Source organism: Schistocerca gregaria, chromosome 3 (assembly GCF_023897955.1).
Source record: "Schistocerca gregaria isolate iqSchGreg1 chromosome 3, iqSchGreg1.2, whole genome shotgun sequence".
NCBI classification, from domain to species: Eukaryota; Metazoa; Arthropoda; class Insecta; order Orthoptera; family Acrididae; genus Schistocerca; species Schistocerca gregaria.
In genome coordinates this window covers 467,306,579-467,334,381 of record NC_064922.1, presented here as the reverse complement: position 1 = coordinate 467,334,381, position 27,803 = coordinate 467,306,579, and the positions used below count along the sequence as shown (strand labels likewise).

The following is a 27,803-nucleotide window of genomic DNA, read 5'->3' as shown; positions in this document are numbered from 1 at the left end:
TTTTGTAAAGTTCGGAAGGTAGGAGACGAGCCTACTGGCAGAAGTAAAGCTGTGAGGAGGGGGCGTGAATCGTGCTTCGGTAGCTCAGTTGGTAGAGCACTTGCCCGCGAAAGGCAAAGGTCCCAGTCTCGAATCTGAGTCCAGCACACAGTTTAATGTGCCAGGCAATTTCATAAACTATGTTCCATGCCAATTATAGATAATGTATTTAATTGGAACTGTTCTATAAACTATAGTGTAGATATTGTACGATTGATTAGTGGATCCAGTAGGTAACCTAAAGAACTCTGGCGTCAGTACAAGCGCATGATAATTTCACGTGAGTGGAAGTTGTCTAACTAGTGGTTTGGAACTTAGTTGAATTAGAACATTTGAGAGTCCGTTCTGAGCAAAAATTCTAAACTATAGATTTGGATAAAATTCCGCTTCAGAACGAAAGGCTGAGTTTCAACGGAATGTGAATAAAATTTTAAGATGACGGAGCGTTAACATATTATGAATCTAAATCAAGTTTCTTGAGTATTGCTGTAATTCAGATGAGGTGGTGCCACGGTGTACTGAACTGCTGAAGACGGCCTGATGTAAGAGAATTTACTCGCCTTAACTCTGGAGTCGGTTGCACACTCACAAGATGCCCATTAAACATTCTAGATGTGAACTGATGGTCTCAGAAGTCGTTATCTGCCAAAATATTAAAAATGGAGAGCTTAAGAACTTAGGAATTTCAGTTTCTGAACACAGTCTCACAAGTAACATTTGGTGAAACTAAAATCTTGTCTTATGCTTCTACATACTTGGATTCTACAGAATTTAGAATATGCCGCAAGAACTCCAACTGGGACAGCGGGTATTACACTGTCCTGTCACATTAATGTGTCCACCTGTCAAAAGCCTGAATAACCTGCAGCGCGGGACTAGCCGAGCTGTCTAAGGCGCTGCAGTCGTGGACTGTGCGGATGGTCCCAGCGGAGTTTCAAGTCCTCCCTCGGGCATAGGTGTGTGTTTTTGTCCTTAGGATAGTTTAGGTTACGTAGTGTGTAAGCTAAGGGACTCATGACCTTAGCAGTTAAGTCCCATAAGATTTCACACATATTTGAACATTTTTTGAATAACCACTTTTTGCAGAACGGGACGCTGCGAGACATGCAGGAAAAAGTCTGGAAGCTACCAACAAGGATATGGAGCCATACTGCCTCCAGTGACGTGGCCAGCTGCTTTTGCTGAGGATCCATAGCGAGAGCAGCCCGAGTGAGGTGGACCCACGGATTCTTGATTGGGTTAAAATCTTGGGGGTCTGGTGGTCAGGGGAATACGTTTAACTTGTCCCGGTGCTCCTCGAACAACGCACATACACTGCGAGCTGAGAGACACGTTGCATTGTCCTGCTGGTAGGTGCCGTCATGCTGAGGAAAAACAAACTACGTGTAGGGGTGGACATGGTCCCCAATGCACATACGCATTGTGGCTTTCAGAATGACGAGCTCGCACGGAGAAATATGTGAAAACATTTCCCAGACCAAAACACTTTCGCCTATGGTCTGGACGCGTTTGCTTCCAAACGTTTTACGCTGTACACGCCATCGGCCATCTGTCCGATGGAGCGTAGAATGTAATTGATCTGAAAAGGCCACCTGTCGCCACTCAGTGGACGGTCAATTGTGGTACTGGCGAGCAGATTCCAGCCTTCATCGCGGACGAACAGCTGTAAGCATGGGTGCTTAAACCAGGCGCCTTCTGCAGAGGCCCATGCGCAGCAACATTCGCTGTACAGTTGTTTGGGAAACACTGTTGTAGCCCATTAGTTCATCTAGGCGCTCAGCTGCTCAACAGTTGCACATCTACTGGCCTGCGCACATCTTCTCAACTGTCGTTAATTCCTGTCCTCAATGGCTTCGTCGTGCTCCACAACTGCATCGGGCTCGGATATTGAGAGCACCATTTTGCCGTACACAGAATACTTTAAACATGGCAGCACTCGAACAGTCTACAAACTTAGCCGTTTCAGAAATGCTTCCACTCTTGGCCCAAAAGCTAATGATCAACCCCCTTTTGGACGTCGGATAATTCGCTCTTTCCGCGTTGCGACAACTACTGCACCCAGATCGCTTCTCTCACATACACGCTTTGTGTAGCCTTCACTGCTGGTGCTGCCATCTACCCTTGTGTGTGGCTATTGCACGTTAACGTCCAACATAGGCGGTGGTCACATTAATGTGACTGGTCCGTTTGTATACCAACGGTGATCTTCCAACGTTACGATTACCACTGTGCTCTAAAGTACACTTAATATCTTTCATTGCACTTTTATCATGTGAATGGATTGAGAAAATGCGGAAGAATCGTTATGCACAAGAAGTGCCGTGAAACGGGCGGTTCCAGTAACACTGCGTCGGGTATTCGAGAATTTTAATGTCAAGCGTAGTCTGTGGCAACGCATGTGCAGCAGCATTGCATATTGGAGTGGGGGATGCTGGTCCACGTGACATCAGTTGAATCTAGTAAGGAGACGGCGGAACACGCCAGCAGCTTAGACGTCAGAATGGAATACATTGATTACAGGTATTAACGATATAGCAAACTGCCACAGATTTGGACCAAGGGATCAATATTCTCATAAACTTCTTGCATTAAACTGTTTTTAACCATTCGAAAAGTAAATGATTTATGAAGCAATTTCTGGAGTGTTGTGAAGTTGGAAGCAACCAGAGATGGTCCGAAGGTTGTCGAAATTTTAGTGCTGAATTTTAGAGCACTAATAAGTGAGTCTCAGCTCAGATTTCGTCTGGGACATATTACGTGTTATTCAAGACGACTTTTAGATTACACTTTAACTTCTCATGTGGCTAAGTTGGTCGGTATTTGATATACAGAACAAGAAGTTTCGATATATACGAAATCAACAGTGAATTTTCTGTAATGTATGTAGCCTGAGTGATTATAGGTGTGAGTGATGTAATGCCAGTCTGCAGCTGTCTTTTTCTTCAATTAAAGAGGAAAGCACATTTCGCTGCAACGAACAAATATTAGTTAACTAGCGACATGCCCCGAGTTTGCACGATTCGTACGAAGTATCTACTTATTTGGCCTAGCGGTAATAAATTATATACTAAAACCTTCCTCTTAAGTATGTCTGTCTATCAGTGAAAACATATTTAAATCCCTACAGTAGTTCCTGAAATTGGCCTTCACATTCACATATACAGAAATACGTATACACAGACCTATATGTATGGATTCTGCTCTGCTCTCTGGAGTTGCGGCAAGTGTTTACTTCACAGCTCTTTCCGCCAGGTATGACTCCTCAGTAGCTGACCAGCTCATAGCTCCCATCAGTGCCACGTGACATCACTCTAAGAGTCAATTAAATATGGAGCAAGGTAATAACACATTATTGGCCATTAAAATTGTTACACCAAGAACAAATGCAGATGATAAACGAGTATTCGTTGGGCAAATATATTATACTAGAACTGACATGTGATTACATTTTCACGCAATTTGGGTGCATAGATCCTGAGAAATCATTACCCAGAACAACCACCTCTGCCTTGATACGCCAGGGCATTGAGTCAAACAGAGTTTGGATGGCGTGTACAGATACAGCTGCCCATGCAGCTTCAACACGATACCACAGTTCATCAAGAGTAGTGACTGGCGTATTGTGACGAGCCAGTTGCTGGGCCACCATTGACCAGACGTTTTCAATTGGTGAGAGATCTGGAGAATGGGCTGGCCAGGGCAGTAGTCGAACATTTCCTGTATCCAGAAAGGCCCGTACAGGACCTGCAACATGCGGTCGTGCATTATCCTGCTGAAATGTAGGGTTTCGCAGGGATCGAATGAAGAGTAGAGCCACGGGTCGTAACACATCTGAAATGTAACGTCCACTATTCAAAGTGCCGTAATGCGAACAACAGGTGACCGAGACGTGTAAACAATGGCACCCATTCCATCACGCCGGGTGATACGCCAGTATGGCGATGACGAATGTACGCTTCCAATGTGCGTTCACCGCGATGTCGCCAAACACGGATGCGACCATCATGATGCTGTAAACAGAAACTGGATTCATCCGAAAAAATGACGTTTTGCCATTCGTGCACCCAGGTTCGTCCTTGAGTACACCATTGCAGGCGCTCCGGTCTGTGATGCAGCGTCAAGGATAACCGTAGCCATGGTCTCCGAGGTGACAGTCCATACTGCTGCGAACGTCGTCGAACTGTTCGTGCAGATGGTTGTTGTCTTGCAGGAGTCCCCATCTGTTGACTCGGGGATCGAGACGTGGCTGCACGATCCGTTACAGCCATGCGGATAAGATGCCTGTCATCTCGATTGCTAGTGATACGAGGCCGTTGGGATCCAGCACGGCGTTCCGTATTACCCTCATGAACCCACCGATTACATATTCTGCTAACAGTCAATGGATCTCGACCAACGCGAGCAGCAATGTCGCGATACGATAAACCGCAATCGCGATAGGCTACAATCCGACCTTTATCAAAGTCGGAAACGTGATGGTACGCATTTCTCCTCCTTACACAAGGCGTCACAACAACGTTTCACCAGGCAACGCCAGTCAGCTGCTGTTTGTGTATGAGAAATCGGTTGGAAACTTTCCTCATGTCAGCACGTTGTAGGTGTCGCCACCGGCGCCAACCTTGTGTGGATGCTCTGACAAGCTAATCATTTGTATATCACAGCATTTTCTTCCTGTCGGTTAAATTTAGCGTCTGTAGCACGTCACCTTCATGGTGTAGCAATTTTAATGGCAAGTAGTGTATATATGTTATAGACTCATAATGAATGTAATTATAAGTTACATACGATGACATTTTTGTCAGTCGGTCTACCTATTAGTGAAAAACGCTAGAAATTATGTAAAGTAGTTCCCAAGACTAGACTTACGGAAACATATGGAAAAACACGGTGCAGGACTTTAAGTAATTTATATTGAAATACAGGGCTTCATTTTTGGGCTGCGTATCTCAGTCGGTAAGAAACGGAACTCCTATACGATTGCTTTGTTGCCCTTCCGACTGTCTGTCTGTCCGTCTGTTAAGACCCATTTTCCTTAGGAACTGATAGAGGTACGATGTTTATATTCGTGTCAGTTATTAAGATACGTGGTTCCTTGGCGGTGTAAACAATAAAAAAGCTTCAACGTGAATTAAATAAAAAAATGGTGGCCATTTATATCATACATTTTGATACTCGGAGCCTCAGTTACCAGCACCTATAGATAAACTATTTACATTCTCGGTCGGACAACAAATTTTTTCAGTCTTCGTTTTAACCTGGTGTTCACGTCTCAACGACGTGAGGAGTGGACAGTAATGAGACGACGTTCCGGTTTCTTGTTAAATTATAGGTCCCCTTTCCCTGATTGAGGAAGTGGGGTTGGTTGGGCACATGCAAGTCGCCGAAGTGGCGCCCAACAGACATACTTGCTCCTGGCTGCTGACTCACACGAAATTATTATTATTATTATCTCTACTGATAATTAAGTTTGTACGGAACTCTCAAACCTCCTCTTACCCTCACTTGTCCGATTTTTTTTAAGACAGTAGCACTGTAAAACACAATTTATTTAGGCAACGTCATGCAGAAAATGTTGTCTGTAGACAATAAGTGCTGCACCTGTGAGGGACGAGGAGCAGCACCAAACTGAGTAACACGTATTTTTCCGAGGCCACTCTGACGCCAGCTCAGGGCTTGGTACTCATAAGCACTTCATCTGAGTTGTAGCTCCCAATGCGATGTGTTCGCCAGAGAAACTTTATGGTTACTTCAGTGCCGCCTGAGGGCAAAGTATTAGGGAGGATCTATTAAAAACTACAGAGATAGCTCCTAAAAAGCTACAAAACACTGATCAGCAAATACGTAATGGATTGTGTCGTAACATCGTTGTTCTGAATATTTGCTACTTGACATAACTCGATTACGATATTCTATGGACATTTGTGATCGTGTTCCAGATATTAACAAAGAGTAGAGCACGTTTTTGTCCAAAAAGTTATTTGCTTGAACTTACAAACACATACTAGTTCCTACGTGTGAATGCAAATTTTTTCGTGTGGTTACCTAGCATTGAGGCCCTTGGATCACGGGGTCCTGAGATCGATTTCCGGTCGGATTGGGGATTTTCTCTGTCCGGGGACTGGGTGTTTGTGTGAAAAATTGGAATTTTGTAAGGGTGCTGATGACCGCGAATTTGAGCTTCCCACAAACCAATCATCGTTATCATCACCATTATCATCGTGTGATTGCACTGACATCTTGTTTAGGTTTCGTTGCGTAACACTGTTTCGACAACTTTCAGGTCGCTATATCTTCTCGCAGGTTTCTCTGTAGGTTTCTCCCGATATTGTAAAAGGGTTCCAGAAATGAACAGGTGTATGAAGCCTAGAAAAGTTGTGAGGCTATGTGGGTACCGTACAAGCGACGCCTCACCTTGTCGCCTTGCTGTAGTCCGCCTTTCTCTGCAGGCCCGCCCGGAACGGTCCAAACGATGTAGGCGAACAGCCGGCCGTCGGCACCCGTCTTTCCTCCGACGACACGCATTCCAAAGCCACGAGCTGCAACATACAAGTGTGATGGCGTTAGCCCATGACGCAGATAGGGGATCGGGCGCATCAAGTGTGCAGCGCACCACTCAAACATAGGTTGGGTATGATTCTACCGACAGATACTTTTGGCAGGTGGTGTCCAGCCTATCGTTACTAGTACGAGGTGCATTCAAGTTCTAAGGCCTCCGATTTTTTTTCTAATTAACTACTCACCCGAAATCGATGAAACTGGCGTTACTTCTCGACGTAATCGCCCTGCAGACGTACACATTTTTCACAACGCTGACGCCATGATTCCATGGCAGCGGCGAAGGCTTCTTTAGGAGCCTGTTTTGACCAACTGAAAATCGCTGAGGCAATAGCAGCACGGCTGGTGAATGTGCGGCCACGGAGAGTGTCTTTCATTGTTGGAAAAAGCCAAAAGTCACTAGGAGCCAGGTCAGGTGAGTAGGGAGCATGAGAAATCACTTCAAAGCTGTTATCACGAAGAAACTGTTGCGTAACGTTAGCTCGATGTGCGGGTGCGTTGTCTTGGTGAAACAGCACACGCGCAGCTCTTCCCGTACGTTTTTGTTGCAGTGCAGGAAGGAATTTGTTCTTCAAGACATTTTCGTAGGATACACCTGTTACCGTAGTGCCCTTTGGAACGCAATGGGTAAAGATTACGCCCTCGCTGTCCCAGAACATGAAAACCATCATTTTTTCAGCACTGGCGGTTACCAGAAATTTTTTTAGTGGCGGTGAATCTGTGTGCTTCCATTGAGCTGACTGGCGCTTTGTTTCTGGATTGAAAAATGGCATCCACGTCTCATCCATTGTCACAACCGACGAAAAGAAAGTCTCATTCATGCTGTCGTTGCGCGTCAACATTGCTTGGCAACATGCCACACGGGCAGCCATGTGGTCGTCTGTCACCATTCGTGGCACCCACCTGGATGACACTTTCCGCATATTCAGGTCGTCATGCAGGATTGTGTGCACAGAACCCATAGAAATGCCAACTCTGGAGGCGATTTGTTCAACAGTCATTCGGCGATCCCTCAAAACAATTCTCTCCACTTTCTCGATCATGTCGTCAGACCGTCTTGTGCGAGCCCGAGGTTATTTCGGTTTGTTGTCACACGATGTTCTGCCTTCATTAAACTGTCGCACCTACGAACGCATTTTCGACACATCCATAACTCCATCACCACATGTCTCCTTCAACTGTAGATGAATTTCAATTGGTTTCACACCACGCAAATTCAGAAAACGAATGATTGCACGCTGTTCAAGTAAGGAAAATGTCGCCATTTTAAATATTTAAAACAGTTCTCATTCTCACCGCTGGCGGTAAAATTCCATCTGCCGTACGGTGCTGCCATCTCTGGGACATATTGACAATGAACGCGGCCTCATTTTAAAACAATGCGAATGTTTCTATCTGTTTCCAGTCTGGAGAAAAAAATCGGAGGCCTTAGAACTTGAAAGCACCTCGTAAATGTAAGTTTCAACTATAAGGCAAATAATATATCCAGAATCATGACAAATCGATTCTGATATCAAAAACACATCTTCAGTTACTGATCATTAAGTACTGTAAACTGAAATATAACCAAAGCTTACAGAACAAATTACAGGAGTAATACAACAACATTCAAGCACAACAGGTTTACATCTATAATAACACATTTTGATATGTGTTGAGCTACACTACCGAACCAGAAGTGTCCGTACACCCATTAACGGACATTAATAAGTGGTGTGCCCACTCTTCGCCTTTATTGTAGCCTGAACACTTTCGATAAGGTATCTGAATGTTTGTGGGGGAATGGGAACTCATTCTTCTTCAAGAGACGGACGCATTGATGTTGGGCGCTGGGGTCTGGAGCAATGTTCCCGTTCTAACTACTGCTAAAGGTGTTCCCATGGGTCCAGGTCGGGATTCGGGAGAGGCCAGACCACCTCAGGAGTTTTAGTACCCACAAACCATTGGTTCACATATCCTGCCTTATGCCAGGTGCACTGTTACGCTGATACAAATAATCAACATATCTGAACTGTTCCTCTACAGTATGCAGTACACGATATTGTCAGATGTATTCATATCCTACCGCATTTAGCGTTTCCTTAAACGCAGTAAGGGATCATGCCATAACCACGAAAACACCCCCGTATAGTTACACTATTTCCTCCATACTTCAGTGTTGGTGCTTTACACGGTGGGTGGTAATGTTCTCTGTTGGGCGGGGAGTTCATTGTGTACATGTTGAGCGACGTGCTCACTCATATCAATACCTATGTTTGAGGAACCTCTTTGGATTTCGTTGTTTAGCTACGGTTTCCGTGACGTCTCATGAAGTGGCACCTCTGCGGCGCCTCGAGCGACGTTTAAGCGCGCACGAAATTCACACAAGCGTGCGTCTGCTGGGGTTGAGTAACTTGCAAAGAGTCTTCCTGGATCTCGATCTCGATCTGGTATTTCCAGCCATGGCTTCCGCACGCTGAATTTGTTTGTGACTTATTTATTTTGGGTCTACTAGAGAGTCGGCACTTTCCTCAGTCTGTGCTGTGCCGAAACATATTCTGATGGTACACCTATTTCCTTGTGCCTTTGGCCGGCCGTGCTGGCCGAGCGGTTCTAGGCGCTTCAGTCTGTAAACGCGCGACCGCAACGGCCGCAGGTTCGAATCCTGCCTCGGTCATGGATGTATGTGATGTCCTTAGGTTAGTTAGGTTTAAGTAGTTGTAAGTATAGGGGACTGATGGTCTCAGATGTTAAGTCCCATAGTGATCAGAGCCATTTTGAACCGGGATGCCTCGACGATGTGTTCATCATGTATTCTGCTGGCGTCCTACTATTTACAAGACTGTTTTAGATGCAGAGAAAGACTAGGCCTGTAATGATAATAATGATGTTCCATGTGGTAAAACTGTGTTTAGTGGTGGACTTTTACATTTTACTTTAAGTGGCGTCGAAGTTGTTCCTGGGACAGCATGGCTTAACGTCGTGATGATTCTGTATTACGTTCATTGTTAAAAGTTTGGAAAACTTTCCGCCTTATGGTTTGATTGCTTATGGAACTTTTATGATCAATCGATATGAAAGGCGACCCGAATTGATATCTCCGGCAATTTTTTTACTGATAAACGTATGTGTATATGGGCACGTCATAAGTGTAAATTATCGAGAGACAACTGCGTATTGCAGTTATTTGGGGTATGAAGTTTAAACTTATTGTTGATATGACTTTCTATAACAGTTTTTAGGAACCTGTAGAAGTTAGAGATGTAGCAGAATAGGACAAAGAAAAGAAAAGTCTCTGGTAATTCATCAAGTGTGACTGGAGCTGGACACGTGGTTCTTGAATAATGATGTCAAAACAAGTTGCTGTATTTGTATCTAACGTCTTTTATTCTTTTTTAAAAAGTTCTACCAGTTTCGGCACCACAACGTATAATTTTCAGGCCCCGAATGTAACCTGGCATTCACAACCGTTTTCAAGTGAAATGAACAGAATCGTATGCAGTGGACCAAAATTAACATGCTGGGCTTATTATTGCCACAGAAGGTAGGGAATCCAGTTAATTTTGGCCGGCTGCATACGATTCTGTTCGTTGCACATGAAAACGGTTGTGGGTGGCAGGTTACGTTAGGAACCTGAAGATGACACCATGTGTTGTCGAAACTGGTAGCAAGTTTTAAAAAAGAATAAGCGACGTTAGATCCAAGTCATAATTTTTCAAGTAAGAAAAGAAAAGGTTGTATGGGATAGTTGGTTGGGGGACTCCGTTGGTTCAGCCGCCTGTCTGCGACAGGTTTTCCTCCTCCACGGACAACGTCCCTTTTGCCAAAGCTGTTTGAGATTTTTGGCTTAAGTGGATTTGTTGAGCGTGGGTAATGGTAATTGATGTTTGTATATGTTCTGATATAGTGGTGTCACTCTTGTGTCATATGGTAACGAGAAATGGAGAAGATGAAACGCTGTGCTGGGACATTGTCTGTTTCTATCGAATTTCACCAACGGGTCCACAGATGGAAGGAGAACTATCTGCGAATCAAGGTCGCATGCGCTTCTTGAAGAGAAACTGCGGAAAGTTTCGGTATTGGTTTCAGGACGTAAAGTCTTATTGTCGGGAAACTTGCACCGCCGCCTCTTATCCCCTTTGCCGACGAAATACTAGCGGTTGAAATTTCTCCCACCAGCAGAATTAGAAGCTGCTGCCTCAGGGTCGAGAGCCACCGCACAGGTTTACGTTAGTAGCCTCGGCTACGGCGGCGAGTAACGGGACAAAAGGCGGTGCAATTACGGTATAGTGTTGCCGCCTAATTTATAAAACGTTTATTGGACTTCTGAAACACCTCCAAGTGAGCCGTTCCGTTGGTTCAGTTGAGTTGAATTCGGTTTTTCTATATTCTTTGGCACCTTTTATTGCCGTTGCATTTGTGGCTTTGAATTGGGGAGAAAGACAATCACAGCGGCATTTCAATATGCAAATCATGTAATTTTTCAGTTTCTCTTTTAATATTCATGCACATGTATATCTATTAGTATTTATGTACTCCTATAACTATGTTTATTATGCATTTATGCTAAATTTTTGTGTTCCTTCTTCCACTCCTGATCATGTCCTATACACAGAGTGCGTATCAAAATGCTTTGGTTTGAGAAGACGAGCTCTTTTGATGGTAGCGGCAGAATTACCAACTTTTGTGTAGAACTCACTTAGAGTTATACTGGGCCAAAGAGACATTAGTGACCACAGTCAGCAGTACTACGTGGGTTGTTACAAGTATTCAGGACGTATTTTCTTTCACCTTTCCTGGGGCTGCTTGCACACTGCGGTCCGGTACCATCGAGCAGCACTGCGCCCTGGGTATTCGGTAAGTGCACGCGTCCTTTAAGGTCAACTGTAGTAGTGTGTAAGTGCACGCGTCCTTTCAGGTCAACTGTAGTAGTGTAAGTTAGAAATTTTCAAAGTATAGGACAGTGTAGTTTGAGGTTCTATGGTGTTTGTTTCAGGGGTAATCATAGCAGATCATATCGTATAGTTCATTTCAGTTAGGCAGTGGTGTCATATTCCGTTTCCTTAGTCTGCTCCTTTGACATACCGTATCTTAGCGACGGATATCTCATTTCAGATAATATGGATCTCGTGTGAATGTTATGTGCATTTTCTGTGTATTCGTGCTAGAATTATTTGTCTGTTGTTCGATTCTCTTTCATTTCGCGAGTTTGGCTTTCTTGCGAGATAGTGAACCGCCACCACATACTTCTCGGGTGGTAAACTGAGCTTTCAGCTCTGCCGATTCATCCTCTTCATCCTCTTTGTCTGTTGCCCTATTAATAATCTTCCGTATCAGAGTGAATTTGTTTTATTCGAATATCTTTAGCGAGTTGTGTGTTTTGCGTCGTGTCCGCTATCCAGGCCGCCATGCGCTGTTGGCATTTTTCGGGGTGCACTGAGCCTTGTGATGCCAATTGACGAGCTACTCGACCGAGTAGTAGCGGCTTCCATCAAGAATAACATCATAACGACCGGGAGAGCGGTGTGCTGACCCCACGCCCCTCGTATCCGCATCCTCCCCTGAGGATGACACGGCGGTCGGATGGTCCCGGTAGGCCACTCGTGGCCTGAAGACGGAATGCTTAAGTACGTTCTCGGCACGTGGTGAGCTCTCAAAACACCATAATCATTTATTCAACTTCGTCGTTCAATTTAAAGTCCTTATCACGCTCCAAATTGCTTTTGTTCCGAATGTTTCCGTATTTTTCGTTTTTCCGGGGCTGAGAATTTCTATGCAAGTTACTGACCACGCCGTTGACCGTTAAAATCTTATATAAGTTTGACGTATAAAAGTACTGTTATACGTTCTGTTCTTCTCTCTACATGGACTGTTAGTACGAATGTTCGAGTGCATGTGCTGTGTGCTTATCCTATATACCCGCCACTTGTTGAACCCTGATACATGAAGTGCGTATTGTATTCTGTAATGCGTATCACGCATCAAAATTCCCCTGCAATTCTGAGTTTCATTTAATATCTTATAAGAAAGTAACTGCCAAAACCTAAAGGAAGAACCCGCTGCTGGTTCCCAACTGTCCTACCAGACGTGGAAAACGTTTTGAACAGGCGAAGGAAACAAAAGACTGTCGACTTCTGGACTTCAAAATCAATTTGACACGTAGAAACTCTAATGCGTATATTGTAGATATTATATTGTATTATTCTGAATTTTTAAGTAACTGTTCTGTACTGTCTTGGACGCGAAAATAACAAACCATAAAATAAATATTGAGTTGTTTCTTAATTGCGAAGGGATTTTCCAACCTACCTTCATCAAAGCCATCCGCTTATCAGCAATCTCAACAGTGATTTGATTTTTAACATTTCATTTTATGTGCTTAATTCAAGACACTCTATTCTGGTTCTGATTAAATGTTTATCAGAGAAATAATTTTTCAACAGTTCAATTTAATTTTAATGGAATTCATTATTCATCAACTTCTAGAGGAAGTAAAGCTGTGAGGAGGGGGCGTTAGTCATGCTTGGCTAGCTCAGTTGGTATATCGGCACGGTAGCTCAGCGTGTTCGGTCAGAAGGCCGATTGTCCTCTGTAATAAAAAAACTGAGTGAAGGAATTAACGATCAGCTTGAGCGGATGTACTGTGACGTCCGCCCAGACCAAACGAAATGAACAATACAGATCAATACAGAACAAAATTATATTTTTTAAAAAAAATTGGAGAGCACTTGCCCGTGAAAGGCAAACGAGTTCGTGTCTCGGTCCTCCACATCTACCAGGAAATTTCGTATCAGCACACACTCCGATGCAGAGTGAAAATCTCACTCTCGAAACTTCTAAATAATTGGATTCAAGGTTACTCAGAATAAACGAGCATCAAGTTCTCTTTCATCCGGACCATCCGGAAGGAAGCGTAGGTGAAAAGTGAGTAGGAATAATTCAACTCTAATGATTTTGTGTATGCATTCTGCGCAGAAGTCCGCAGCTCGTGGTCGTGCGGTAGCGTTCTCGCTTCCCACGCCCGGGTTCCTGGGTTCGATTCCCGGCGGGGTCAGGGATTTTCTCTGCCTCGTGATGACTGGGTGATGTGTGATGTCCTTAGGTTAGTTAGGTTTAATTACTTCTAAGTTCTAGGGGACTGATGACCATAGATGTTAAGTCTCATAGTGCTCAGAGACATCTGAACCATTTTTTTTTTCTGCGCAGAAACGTTGTGTAGCAACACGAACTTAACTGCTAACCCAACCAGACATGTAATTGAGTTCCACATTGCTATTCAGTAATTATTGTATTGAAGATATTATCGTCTAGAATGGCATCTGACGGGCAATTTTATGAGAGTAGAGACTACAGTTAATAGAACTAATGGGAATACTTGACAGACAATGTCTACATGGTTATTTAATTCCTGTTTTCTCAACCACCCACGAAGTTCTCAAGCTGTAACTGGAAAACTGGAAGCTTGAAATGAACTGAAAACGATCGCGCGATCGCCGTTTGATCTGTAGCTAATAAACGTATGTTGTTGTTGTTGTTGTCTTCAGTCCTGAGACTGGTTTGATGCAGCTCTCCATGCCACTCTATCCTGTGCAAGCTGCTTCATCTCCCAGTACCTACTGCAACCTACATCCTTCTGAATCTGCTTAGTGTACTCATCTCTCGGTCTCCCTCTACGATTTTTACCCTCCACGCTGCCCTCCAATGCTAAATTTGTGATCCCTTGATGCCTCAAAACATGTCCTACCAACCGATCCCTTCTTCTAGTCAAGTTGTGCCACAAACTTCTCTTCTCCCCAATCCTATTCAATACCTCCTCATTAGTTACGTGATCTATCCACCTTATCTTCAGTATTCTTCTGTAGCACCACATTTCGAAAGCTTCTATTATCTTCTTGTCCAGACTAGTTATCGTCCATGTTTCACTTCCATACATGGCTACACTCCAAACAAATACTTTCAGAAACGACTTCCTGATACATAAATCTATATGTTAACAAATTTCTCTTCTTCAGAAACGCTTTCCTTGCCATTGCCAGTCTACATTTTATATCCTCTCTACTTCGACCATCATCAGTTATTTTACTTCCTAAATAGCAAAACTCCTTTACTACTTTAAGTGTCTCATTTCCTAATCTAATTCCCTCAGCATCACCCGATTTAATTTGACTACATTCCATTATACTCGTTTTGCTTTTGTTGATGTTCATCTTATATCCTCCTTTCAAGACACTGTCCATTCCGTTCAACTGCTCTTCCAAGTCCTTTGCCGTCTCTGACAGAATTACAATGTCATCGGCGAACCTCAATGCTTTTACTTCGTCTCCATGAATTTTAATACCTACTCCGAATTTTTCTTTTGTTTCCTTTACAGCTTGCTCAATATACAGATTGAATAACATCGGGGAGAGGCTACAACCCTGTCTCACTCCTTTCCCAACCACTGCTTCCCTTTCATGCCCCTCGATTCTTATGACTGCCATCTGGTTTCTGTACAAATTGTAAATAGTCTTTCTCTCCCTGTATTTTACCCCTGCCACCTTTAGAACCTGAAAAAGAGTATTCCAGTCAACATTGTCAAAAGCTTTCTCTAAGTCTATAAATGCTAGAAACGTAGGTTTGCCTTTTCTTAATCTTTCTTCTAAGATTAGTCGTAAGGTCAGTATTGCCTCACGTGTTCCAACATTTCTACGAAATCCAAACTGATCCTCCCCAAGGTCCGCATCTACCAGTTTTTCCATTCGTCTGTAAAGAATTCGCGTTAGTATTTTGCAGCTGTGACTTATTAAACTGATAGTTCGGTAATTTTCACATCTGTCAGCACCTGCTTTCTTTGGGATTGGAATTATTATATTCTTCTTGAAGTCTGAGGGTATTTCGCCTGTCTCATACATCTTGCTCACCAGCTGGTAGAGTTTTGTCATGACTGGCTCTCCCAAGGCCGTCAGTAGTTCTAATGTAATGTTGTCTACTCCGGGGGCCTTGTTTCGACTCAGGTCTTTCAGTGCTCTGTCAAACTCTTCACGCAGTATCGTATCTCCCATTTCGTCTTCATCTACATCCTCTTCCATTTCCATAATATTGTCCTCAAGTACATCGCCCTTGTATAAACCTTCTATATACTCCTTCCACCTTTCTGCCTTCTCTTCTTTGCTTAGAACTGGGTTGCCATCTGAGCTCTTGATATTCATACACGTGGTTCTCTTCTCTCCAAAGGTCTCTTTAATTTTCCTGTAGGCAGTATCTATCTTACCCCTAGTGAGATAAGCTTCTACATCCTTACATTTGTCCTCTATCCATCGCTGTTTAGCCGTTTTGCACTTCCTGTCGATCTCATTTTTGAGACGTTTGTATTCCTTTTTGCCTGCTTCATTTACTGCATTTTTATATTTTCTCCTTTCATCAATTAAATTCAATATTTCTTCTGTTACCCAAGGATTTCTAGCAGCCCTCGTCTTTTTACCAACTTTATCCTCTGCTGCCTTCACTACTTCATCCCTCAGAGCTACCCATTCTTCTTCTACTGTATTTCTTTCCCCCATTCCTGTCAATTGTTCCCTTATGCTCTCCCTGAAACTTTGTACAACCTCTGGTTCTTTCAGTTTATCCAGGTATATGTGAACTAAAAATATACTCAGTTTCTCTGAAAGGGACACTGTTTTGACCTTTTCTATATCGAATCATAATTAATGTCGACCGCATATCTAAACATCATTTATTTGCTATCATCTGTAATGCGATAATTATAATGTGCTGTCATGAAAAACTGTTGCCGAAATTTGGCAGCTGATACCTAATTTCGTCTACTGATCGCGTCGCCACACTGGGAAGATGCCACCTGTCGTTTCTGTTCTCGATTGATGACTTGCAGGCTTAGTCACTTGCGTACCCTTTGCACATCGTTTAAATTACACATCCGTCTGTAAATTAATTAGATCATTTATCACATATAAATTAGGAAGAAATTTTGTAGATTCTTTCAAAATAACAATGGTTAACTGTTGTTCGAGTCTCAATTCCGTACTTGAAATATTTTCGGGGATATTCATAATTACCTAAAAACCAAATTTTATAGCTCCCTACTGAAAACTGTTTCAGTTTTTATGGTCTGCAGTCCTAAGACTAGTTCGCCGCAGCTGTGCACGCTAGTCTATCCTGCGCTAACCTCTTCGCTTTTGAATAACTACGGCAACTTACACAAAAGTCATGGGGTACCTCATAATATCGTGTCGAACTTCCTTTTTAGATCGTAGTGCAGCAAATCGACGTGACATGGATCCAACAATTCACTGGAAGCCCCTGCAGAAAAATTGTGACATGCTGCCTCTATAGCCGTTCATAATTACGAAAGTGTTGCGTGTTCAGGATTTTGCGCACGAACCGACCTCTCGATTCTGTCGCATTAGTGTTCGATGCAATTCATGCCAGGTGATCTGAGTACAAAATCTTTTGCACGAACTGTCCAGAATGTTCTGACATGGCGCGTTGTCATCCACAAAAATTCCATCATTGTTTGGAAACATGAAGCCCATGAATGGCTGCAAATGGTCTCCAAGTAGCCTAACATAATCATCTGCAGTAAACGTAACCCATACAATTATGGAGGCACCACCAGCGTGCACAGTGCCTTGTTGACAAGTTGGGTTCATGGTTTCGTGGGGTCTGCACTACACTCGAACCCTACAATCAGTTCTTACCAACTGAAATCGGGACTCATCTGACTAGACAACGGTTTTCCAGTCGTCTTGGGCCCAACTGAAAAGGCGCAGAGCCTTGGATAGGCGCTGCAGGCGATGTCGTGCTGTTAGCGAAGACACGTCTTCTACCGTAGGGCTATGGCGTATTTCACCGCACAGCCCTAACGGATACGTTCGTAGTACGTCCGACATGGATCTCCACGGTTAATTCACGCAGTGTTGCTTGTCTGTTAGCACTGACATCGCTACGCAAAGGCCGCTGCTCTCCGTCGTTACGTGAAGGCCGTCGAGCACTGCGGTGCTCGCAGTAATGCCTGAAATTTAAAATTCTTGGCTCACTCTTGACGCTGTGGATCTCGGAATAATGGATTCCCTAACGATTTCCGAAATGGAATATCCCATACCTCCAGCTCCAACTGCCATTCCGTGATGAGTCTTAATTCCCGTCGTGCCGCCAGAATCACGTCGGACATCTTTTCACATGAATCACCTGAACCCAAATAACACTCCGCCAATGCATAGCCCTTTTATACCTTGCGTATGTTATACTACCGCCATCTGTATATGTGCATATCGCTATTCCAGTACTCCAGTGTACATCGATTTGAACCTGCTTACTGTATTGATCCCTTGCTCTTCTTTAACTGTTGTTTTCCACAATCCGATTCAGTACCTCAGTTACACGGTCTCCCCATTTAATCCCCAGTATTCTTCTATGGCAGCACATTTTAAAAGCTTCTATTCTCGTCTTGTCTGAACTGCTTGTCGTCCACTTTTCACTTCCTTACAAGGCTACACCCTAGACAAATATCTTCAGAAAAAGACTTTCTAACACTTAAATTCATAGAAAATGCTAACAAATTCCTCTTTTTTCGAAAAGCTTTCCCTATTTTTCGGCCTCATCAGTTTTTGCTGCTCAGATAGCACAACACATCTACTACTTCAGTACGTTATTTCCTAATCCAATTCCTTCAGCATCGCACATTTATTTCATCTACATTCTATTACCATTGTTTACTTTTGTTGATGCTCATCTTATAACTTCTTTTCGAGACTCTACCCATTCTCTTCAACTGCTCTTACAAGTCCTTTACAAACCTGAAAGTTTTTATTTTACCTTCCATCACTTTGATTACGTTTGCAAACTTTCCGGTAGTTTCCTTCACTGTTTAATTATTGTACAGAGTGGTAGCATCGGGGATGCAGTCTTGTCTCACTACCTTCTCAACTACTGCGTCTCTTCCATGTCCTTCGACTCTTTGTTAGTGCAATCTGGTTTCTGTATGCAATCCTTCACTCTCTATGTTTTATCCCTGCTACTTTAAGAATTTGAAAACATAAATTCCAGTCAACATTGTAAAAAGCTCCCTTTAAGTCTACAAATCCTATAAACGTAGGCTTGCCTTTCTTTAAGCTACCTTCTATGCAGAGTCGTTGGGTCACAATTGTCTCACGTGTCGCTACATTTCTTCAAACCACAAACTGATCTTCCCGAGGTGGCTTCCACCAGTTTTTCCATTCCCTTTAAAGAATTCGAGTCAGCATTTTGCGTCCATGACTTATTAAACTTATAGTTAGGTAATATACATACCAATCGGCACCTGCTTTCTTTAAAATTGAAATAGTTGATGGCACAGTTTCGTCATGGCTGGCTCTCTAAAATATCTAAGTAATTCTGAGGGGATGTCGACAACCCCAGAGGCTTTGTTTCGACTTCTTTCAGTGCTCTGCCAAATGCTTCTCGTAGTATGTTAATCCTCATTATCTTCAACTAATTTGTCTTTATTTTCTACAATATTGTCTTCAGGTTCGTTTTCTTTCACCTTTCAGCTTTCCCTCCTTTGCTTAGTAGCCTACTGCTTGCCATCTGAGCTCTTGATATCCATATAGTTCCTTTTCTTTTCTCCAAATCTGTCAACCACTTTTCCGAAAGTTCTTAGATTTTTGCAGAATTTTGCTACTTGCTATGATGCGTTAAAGTTCCACGTGGTGTACTACGCTATCGTAAGTGCGAATATTTTTGATTACTGAATGTTGATGATCTGGACAGAATAGAGCGAGCGTACAAAAACTGATAACTCTTAAAGAATTTCAAACTCTTTATTGGCCGTTAAAAGTTGTAGTTCTTTAGATACTCTTATCATGTCGCGAGTACCGTAGTTACGCTGTCTCCTACTGAGGTAATGAGATATGTGAGTGAACGAGATAGCATAAATCATGAGGAAGTATGCGTTTTTTCGTCAAAAGCGGTGTTTTAGGGCGGACATAGTAGCAGACCATGAACTGTTAAAGCCGCGCTGGGTAGCCTTGCGGTCCGAGGCGTCTCGTCGCGGTTCGCGCGGCTCCCCCCGCCGGAGGTTCGAGTCCTCCCTTGGGCATGGGTTTGCGTGTTGTCCTTAGTGTAAGTTAATTTAAGTTTGACTAAGTAGTGCCCAAGCCTAGGGACCGATGACCTCAGCAGTTTGGTCCCATGGTCCTTACCACAGTTTTCCAATTTCCAAATTTTGAACTGTTGAAATGAGAATACAAAACAACAAGAATTTTTTACTACTTAGCAGGTTCAAATTAGACTTGTGATAAAGAAACTTCTTTACAAAAGGAAACTGAAGGTTTTATGCACACTGCTGACACGTCAGTGCAGCCTATCTTTTAAACAGATTTTCCAGGTCGCATCGCGTTATACTTCGCTTCAGGAGAGTCCGTGATTCTAAGGAAACCTACAGAGGTAAGTGGGTCAAAGTCCAATAGGCAAATGCCGCGCCGTCACATCACAGTCATCATTCAAAAATTGCAACAAAACTTAGGTCAACTGACAAAATCAAAACCAAAATTGACCAACTTTTCTTTCTAAAACGTTGACGATGTAAAGAATGTTATAACTTTTCACGTGTACGAGTAAATATGCTGCCCTTTTTTGTCTAAGTAGTTTTACAATTGCTATGCCTCTCTTGCTATGTACTAGATATGTGCAGGTAGAAAACGTTAACATAGAGATTTAATAACGACCTTCAGCGGTAGAAACCGATCGTGATTCAGGATTATTACGTAGATGGCTTTTGAGGGTTGATGACTATCCTTTCGGTATGAAATATACCGTAGAATAGTTTAAAATCTCGGTAACCTAGACTTCCGAATCAAGGAAATAAGTACCGCCACCTCTTTCTGGAACAAACACAAGTAGAACAGAAACAAGATGTGTAATTGGGAAGATCGTTTGTTATTAATATTCTAGATCACTAATGACAAACGATAATTAAAAATAAGTATCACGTTTGAAAATAAATAAGAAATAGACAAATAGATCACAGTATACATATAAATGTAGCAGTAGGCTTGCCAGTGAAGAACAACGCTTTTCTGGTGGACAGTGCATGCTGCTATTATGCATGCTGATATTAGTGTATACGGAATGAATGAACACACATAACTGAAAATATTTCAACAATTTAAATGGGTCAACCTAATGTAATAACCGAATTATATACACAATAGCAACCGCGTTAGCAAATGGAATGAAAGCGAAACATCTGTCAAACACTTTAACACAAACTCCTCAATGTTGGTAATCCGGTGCAACACAAAAGAGGGAAGTTAGTAGTTTCATGTTCCGTGGTTCATTTGTACAATTAATCGTAATGATGTGGATGAATACTTTAACGTTTACTTTACACATTCATATGTACATATGGCTTCTTGTTGACCATTCACAAGATTTTTTTCAACAATGTGAATTAGTAATTCCTACCCAGTAACTTTTACATATTACAAAAATAGAAATTATTCTACGTGGAATAAGGAGCTGTGAGAAGGAGAATTTTTTTCAATTTGTTTTCAAATTTAATTTTGATGTCTTTGTGACATTTTATACCCTTAGGGTTTCACACTTTTCTATAGAGAGTTTGTGGCAGATCTGTGCAGCCCTTTTCGTGCTAAAGACAACCTTGACGTGCAGTAATGATCGTAATTTCTTTTTTCTAGTATTGTAATTCCATACACAATCATTCATTTTGAATTGTAGTGTACTCTTTACAATAAACTTCATTATCTTCGTTTAGTGTGCGATCCACGATCGGAATTTCTTATTTTGTTGTTATGTGGAGATTCCACTTTGCTAAATACAAAAGATGAGCGAATGTCTCCTGTAACCGGCTATGCAAGAACAGAGTCGTATGAGAAATGTCGACTTGCCTTTATGTGTCAAATTTCCCGATGTTCACGGAGACGGATACAGCCTTCAAGTGGAACCTTAAAAAATAATGTACTGGTACTCGTTGTCAGCAGTGCAGCTGGCTATTGCAGTCCATGCGTGACACAAAAGGTGATCCCAAAACGCTCTTTATTTTAACGAATCTGGACAGAATTTATCGCAGTATGTGAAAAAGCACAACAATTGACATTGCAATTCTCAAATCTCTCGTTTGTTTTACGTTAACAAATTCTGACAAGAGATATAGCCGGAGCACAGCCTGTGTGATTTGTGGGCATACGCTTGCTTTTAATGCCTCGACCTAATTTAACTGTGTTAAGGCGTAAATTACAAGAGATACAGCATAATGGTAGTTGTAGGCATACTATAGTGTTACTATCTATCCCGCGGGTATCGATAGTCGCCTCTCTGGCGATCTGAGAGACCAAGTGTACTTAGTAATGGCTTAACTTCTGTGGTGCGTATGGAATGCAGCGTCGTTGCTGCGACTGCAGAACGGAGTTTATAGTAATTTTGTTGAATCAATTAAAATTATTACCACGGATGTTTAGTATTTCGTATCAGTGTTGACGGCTGAGTATTGGTAATCCATCTGAGAATGATAATTCCGAAATTGCGTGTCGTGTCTCGAGAACAACAATCAACCACGTCGTGTCGGTAGCGAGACAAGTAACGTGTACTGAACAATTATCCTGGCGAATATTAAAAGTGTGTGTGTGTGTGTGTGTGTGTGTGTGTGAGAGTGAGAGAGGGAGAGAGAAAGAGAGAGAGAGAGGGAGAGAGAGAGAGAGAGAGAGAGAGAGAGAGAGATAATCAGTTTCAGCAAATATCACGAGCGTAGTTACTTTTCGTTCAGATATTGTACCATCAAATCGTCAAACAGCTGCATGGAAATCGATGACGCGTGCGCTCTTGAGTGTAGCTAACTACGCCACTGAAAATGATAAATCACAGCTGTAAGACCTATGTCACTCGTCTAGACTTACAACATCCTGTTTCAACAGTGGATTTAATGTGTTTGTGTGCAATAATTTGTAGTGAATGTTTAACTTTTCGACAGTAGACATTCCAACAGATTACGTGACAGAGGCACCAATAATAATTACATATATTACTTAATATGTTAGTTGTGAACACTGGAGCCCAAAAGTAATGTGTTTGGTTACCAGAATATATTTTGATCTTGTCAGATAAACTTGGATATCATTGTGTGTGTGTGTGTGTGTGTGTGTGTGTGTGTGTGTGTGTTTCCTTAGAAACTTAAATAATAAAAATTATAGGATTCTGCCTTTAGCTCCAGTCGGAGAAGCAAGACTGTCGGGAAAGCAGCCACTTAGGGTTTAGGCATCTACTTGTGAAATGTCAAATCCTTTCCCTGTTTCCCTGTTTTTCTGTAACTTCGTGAAGTGTAAATTTGTGGTAAGGTCTTATGGGACCAAACTGCTGTGGTCATCGGTCCCCAAGCCTACACAATACTTAATGTAACTTAAACCAACTTACGCTGTGGACAACACAGACACCCATGCTCGAGGGAGGACTCGAACCTCCGACGGGGGAAGCCTGGCGAACCGTGACAAGGCGCTCGTAGACCGCGCTGCTATCCCGCGCGGCTTGTGCCGTGTATTTTGGATTCAGAAGGACTGGTAATTCGTTTGTTTCACTCCCCCGGTTTATTATATGCTCTCCTTCAGACAAAATGAATCAGCCTCGCATTATTCGATATTTCTAATGCGACTATTGACGCAACGGGATCCGACAGAATTGTTAATTAAATTTTGTTGAACGATACTATGACATGAAGTTGCTGTCCACCTTTTGTGTTTCCAAGCGAGGGGAGCTAATTCCGTGGCTGAGCACTGCACAGGATATTCTGAGCGAGCTCCTGCCTCCATAGTTTTCGCCAGGACTTAAAACTGCAGACAACTCGTGCTGACGGTTGTCTCCACCTCCGCGTGGCCCGTTACATAAATCAGCGGCGCGAGCCGAGGGCTGCCTGCCACGAGACGCCCTCTTTTTTTAGCAGAGAGCGTCGAGCGGAAACATAATAAGAAGATGGTCGCGCATCGGGTGGTAATTCGGGGCCGTTGTCGCTCTAGATTTACTGGCCTCTGCCCGCTACCCAGAAAGTGCTCCTAGTGAGCGCAGGAAGAGGGTGGGGGGGGGGGGGGGGGGGGGAAGCGCGAAGGAAAGAGGCAGCTACTCATTTATGACCACTTCTTGCTCCGGGATCCTACGCAGACTAAGTTTCAAGACGAAGACGTCACTCTGAGTTTGTCACATTTAAAATACTGGAAACGAAAGCATTTTTTTAAATATCACAACTCGACAGCAACTTTCTTTTAGTTGATGGCAGTTATGGGTTATTTCGGCCACTACATACTGACCAGTATAGAACTGATGCTGAAAATATATTATATATAGAGATGCAATGATTGGCTAATATTATCTTTACAATAGCTATAATATGTAAATAAATATTTTCTCTAAACATTTAGCCGAATCATGAGACTCGAAATTAAATAAAAAATACACATATTAATTACCCTACACAACAAAAAATCATTAATTCTCATTCATTAACAACCTAAGAACTGAAATGTCGGGCAAGTGTTGAAAACAAAGTGGAGCAATCGATCATCCCATTATCTTTTGTGCTCCTAATTGAACTTTGAGTGTTTCAATAACCTACGTGGCACACTCCGTGTAAGTCTACCGAAGTTAACTGCAGTATTCGTTCCCATTCATTTTATTTTTATTTTTTTATTTACACGTGAAGTTCCGTAGGACCAAATTGAGAAGCAAATCTCCAAGGTCATTGAATGTGTCAGTACATGAAATTACAACATAAAAGTAATAATAGGTAAAATTAAATTGTTTATGAACCCGAAAAAGTCAGTAGTTAAGCTTAAGCAAACTGAATCAACAATACAACAAGAATCAGCTTAATTTTTCAAGGAACTCCTCAACAGAATAGAACGAGTGACCTATGAGGAAACTCTTCACCTTTGATTTGAAAAGCGAGTGGATTACTACTAAGATTTTTGAATTCGAGTGGCAGCTTATTGAAAATGGATGCAGCAGTATACTGCACAACTTTATGCACATGAGTTAAAGAAGTCCGCTCCAAATGCAGGTTTGATTTCTGCCGAGTATTAACCGAGTGAAAGCTGCTTATTCTTGGGAATAAGCTAATATTGTTATCAAGAAATGACAGTAAGGAATATGTATATTGAGAGGCCAATGTCAAAAAACCCAGCCTCGTGAACAGGGGTGGACAAGATGTTCCTAGACTTAACACCACTTATTGCCCGAACCGCCCGTTTCTGAGCCAAAAATATCCTTTTAGAATAAGAAGAGTTACGTCAGAATATAATACTATACGACATAAGCGAATGTAAATAAGCAAAGTAGACTAATTTTCGTGTCGAGCGATTACCTACTTCAGACACCGTTCAGTAGTAAAAATGGCACCATTATGTCTTTTAACAAGATCCTGAACGTGGGCTTTCCACGACAGTTTATTATCTATCGGAACACCTAAAAATCTGAACTGTTCAGTTTCACTAATCATATGCTCATTCTGTGAAATTAAAACGTCAGAATTTGTTGAATTGTGTGTTAGAAACTGTAAAAACTGAGTCTTACTGTGATTTAGCGTTGGTTTATTTTCTACAAGCCATGAACTTAGGTCATGAAGTGCACTATTTGAAACCGAGTCAATGTTGCAGACAACATTCTTTACTACCAAGCTAGTGTCATCAACAATCAAAATATTTTAGAGTTACCCGTAATACTAGACGGAATATTATTTATATAAATAAAGAACGGGAGTGGCCTCAACACTGATCTCTGGGCTCCCTCCATTTGACTGTACCCCACTCAGACACCACATCACAGCCATTCTCAACATTGTGAATAATGACCTATTGCTGTCTGCTGCTAAAGTAAGAGGTGAACCAATTGTGAGCTACTCCCCGTATTCCGTAATGGTCCTACATCAGGAGCAATATTTTGTGATCAACAGAATCAAACGCCTTAATTAAATAAAAAAAAATATGCCTAGCGTTCGGAACCTTTTGTTTAACCCATCCAGTACCTCACAGAGAAAAATGAATATAGCATTTTCAGTTGTTAAGCGATTTCTGAAGCCGAGCTGTACATTTGACAGCAAATCGTGTGATATAAAATGATCGATTATCCTTACAGACACAGCCTTTTCAATAATTTTAGCAAACACTGATGGCATAGAAATAGGTGTAAAATAGTGTACATTATCCCTTTCTCCTTTTTTTATAAAGCGGCTTTACTACTGAATACTATAATCGTTCACGAAACTGACCATACATAAAGGAAAAATTGCACATTTGGCTAAATACGGGGCTAACGTGTGCAGCACAGTACTTTAATATTCTGCCAGGCACTGAATCGTAACCTTGAAAGTCCTTAGTCTTCAGTGATTTAATTATTGATTAAATCTCCCCCTTGTCGGTATCACAGAGGAGTATTTCAGACATCAATATCGGAAACCATTTGCCAAGAGAGTTATATGACTCCTGTAGAAGCAAAATTTTATTTAATTCACCAGCAATGCTCAGAAAATGATTGTTAAATACTGTACATATATCTGGTTTATCAGTAACAGAAATATTTTTACTGTGAACTGACTTCATATTGTCGACCATGTTCTGCTGATCAGACACCTCCTTCGCAACCGACCATATGGTTTTAATTTTATTCTGTGAATTAGCTATTCTGTTTGCATACCACATACTCTTTTACTTCCTAATAACATTTCTAAGCACCTTACAACACTGTAACGGACTACTTCTAATATTTTGATATAATTTCCGCTTTGTTCTACATGATACCCTCTATCCCATCAGTCAGCCACCTGGCTGCCTATTACTGCTACTACGCCGTTTAGAGCGTTCTAATGGAAAGCAACTCTCAAAGAGCATGAGGAATGTGGTAAGGAAAGCATTATATTTATTATCTATGTTATCATCGCTATAAACATCCTGTCACTCTTGAGAAGGTTTAAAAAAACTCTCTACTGCTGCTGGATTAACTTTCCTATATAGTTTGGAATTACAAGTGACATTTCGTTGAGTACAAAAGATATTTGTGTTAAAATTTGTGCATCATGGCCTGAAAGGCCAATCACGCTTTTACTAACAGAATGGCCAACTAGTAATGAAGAATGAATAAAAATATTGTCTATGGCGGTGCTACTGTTCCCCTGCACGCTTGTTGGAAAAAACACAGTCTGCATCAGATCATATGAATTTAGGAGATCTACCAACATCCTTTCTTTTGCTCCATCATAAACAAACTTTATATTGAAGTCACCACATGTAACAAATTTCTGGTACTTCCTACAAAGTGAATAAAGAGCCCTCTCTAGCTCGAGCAGCAATGATCTAAAGTCAGGGTTAGGGGACCTATAAACAACATCAATTAGAAGTTTAGTTTCATTAAATTCAACTGCCTCTGCACAACATTCAAATATCTGTTTAGTGCAGTGCTGTGCCAGGTTTATTGACTCAAGTGGAGTACTGTTTTTTACGTACATAGCCACTCCCCCACCCCGCAAGGAAGTACTTGAAAAACAGCCAGCTAATTTGTATCCTGGTAAAGGAAGCCTCTGAATTGTCAAATTATTGAAATGGTGCTCCGACATACCAGTACTTCCAGAGTCAACGCCTGCAAGCAGTTATTTAACTTTATCCCTAATACCTATTATATTTTGATGAAATATGATAATTCCTTCTCTGCTTGGAAACTTGGCATCCTCTGAAGGTGAGCCCTTAGTTAGAGGGACTTCTTTTAAGCAGGTATACCTATTAGCTGACTTCAGTCTAAAAGAGGTTCACCTCTAACACGAACTACTAGAGGAATTTTTCCAGGGATGATCCCACCATCACCCAATACACTGTCACCTATAAGCTTTGCCAGCCTCCCCTTCTCATACCTATTGAGGCGCAGGCCATGCCAGGTGAAACATGATCTGCTGATGGACCCAACTGGCACCACTGAAATGTGACCCATGCCCTCTGCCATCAGCGCCCTCTCCAGCCCCATGTTAACGCACCGATCATGACGCTGAAACAGTTGCACATTTGTGCCAACAGTTTGAGTAGCTATCTTTACCAGGTCACCACCTACGTCATATATCCCGTCCCTATCAAGGCTGTTCCCTGCTCCACCCACTATCAGCACCTTATCCTCTTTTGTAAAATTTCTACATAACTGTCTTATGCTGTCAGTCACCTGAGCCAACCATGCACTAGGCTTCACAATCCTGGTTACCTGGTACTCACTCCCCAACA

The 27,803-nt window shown here is 42.2% G+C and overlaps 1 protein-coding gene across 1 annotated transcript in view; it reads right to left on the bottom strand.

Annotated features, from left to right (window-relative positions):
* Positions 1 to 27,803, bottom strand: part of LOC126355430 (uncharacterized) — a 1,825,973-nt gene that overhangs the window by 25,765 nt on the left and 1,772,405 nt on the right. Inside the window, exon 13 of the mRNA XM_050005738.1 lies at positions 6,451 to 6,575. Coding sequence (XP_049861695.1) covers positions 6,451 to 6,575 — 125 coding nt within the window. The remainder of the gene's footprint in view (positions 1 to 6,450; positions 6,576 to 27,803) is intronic.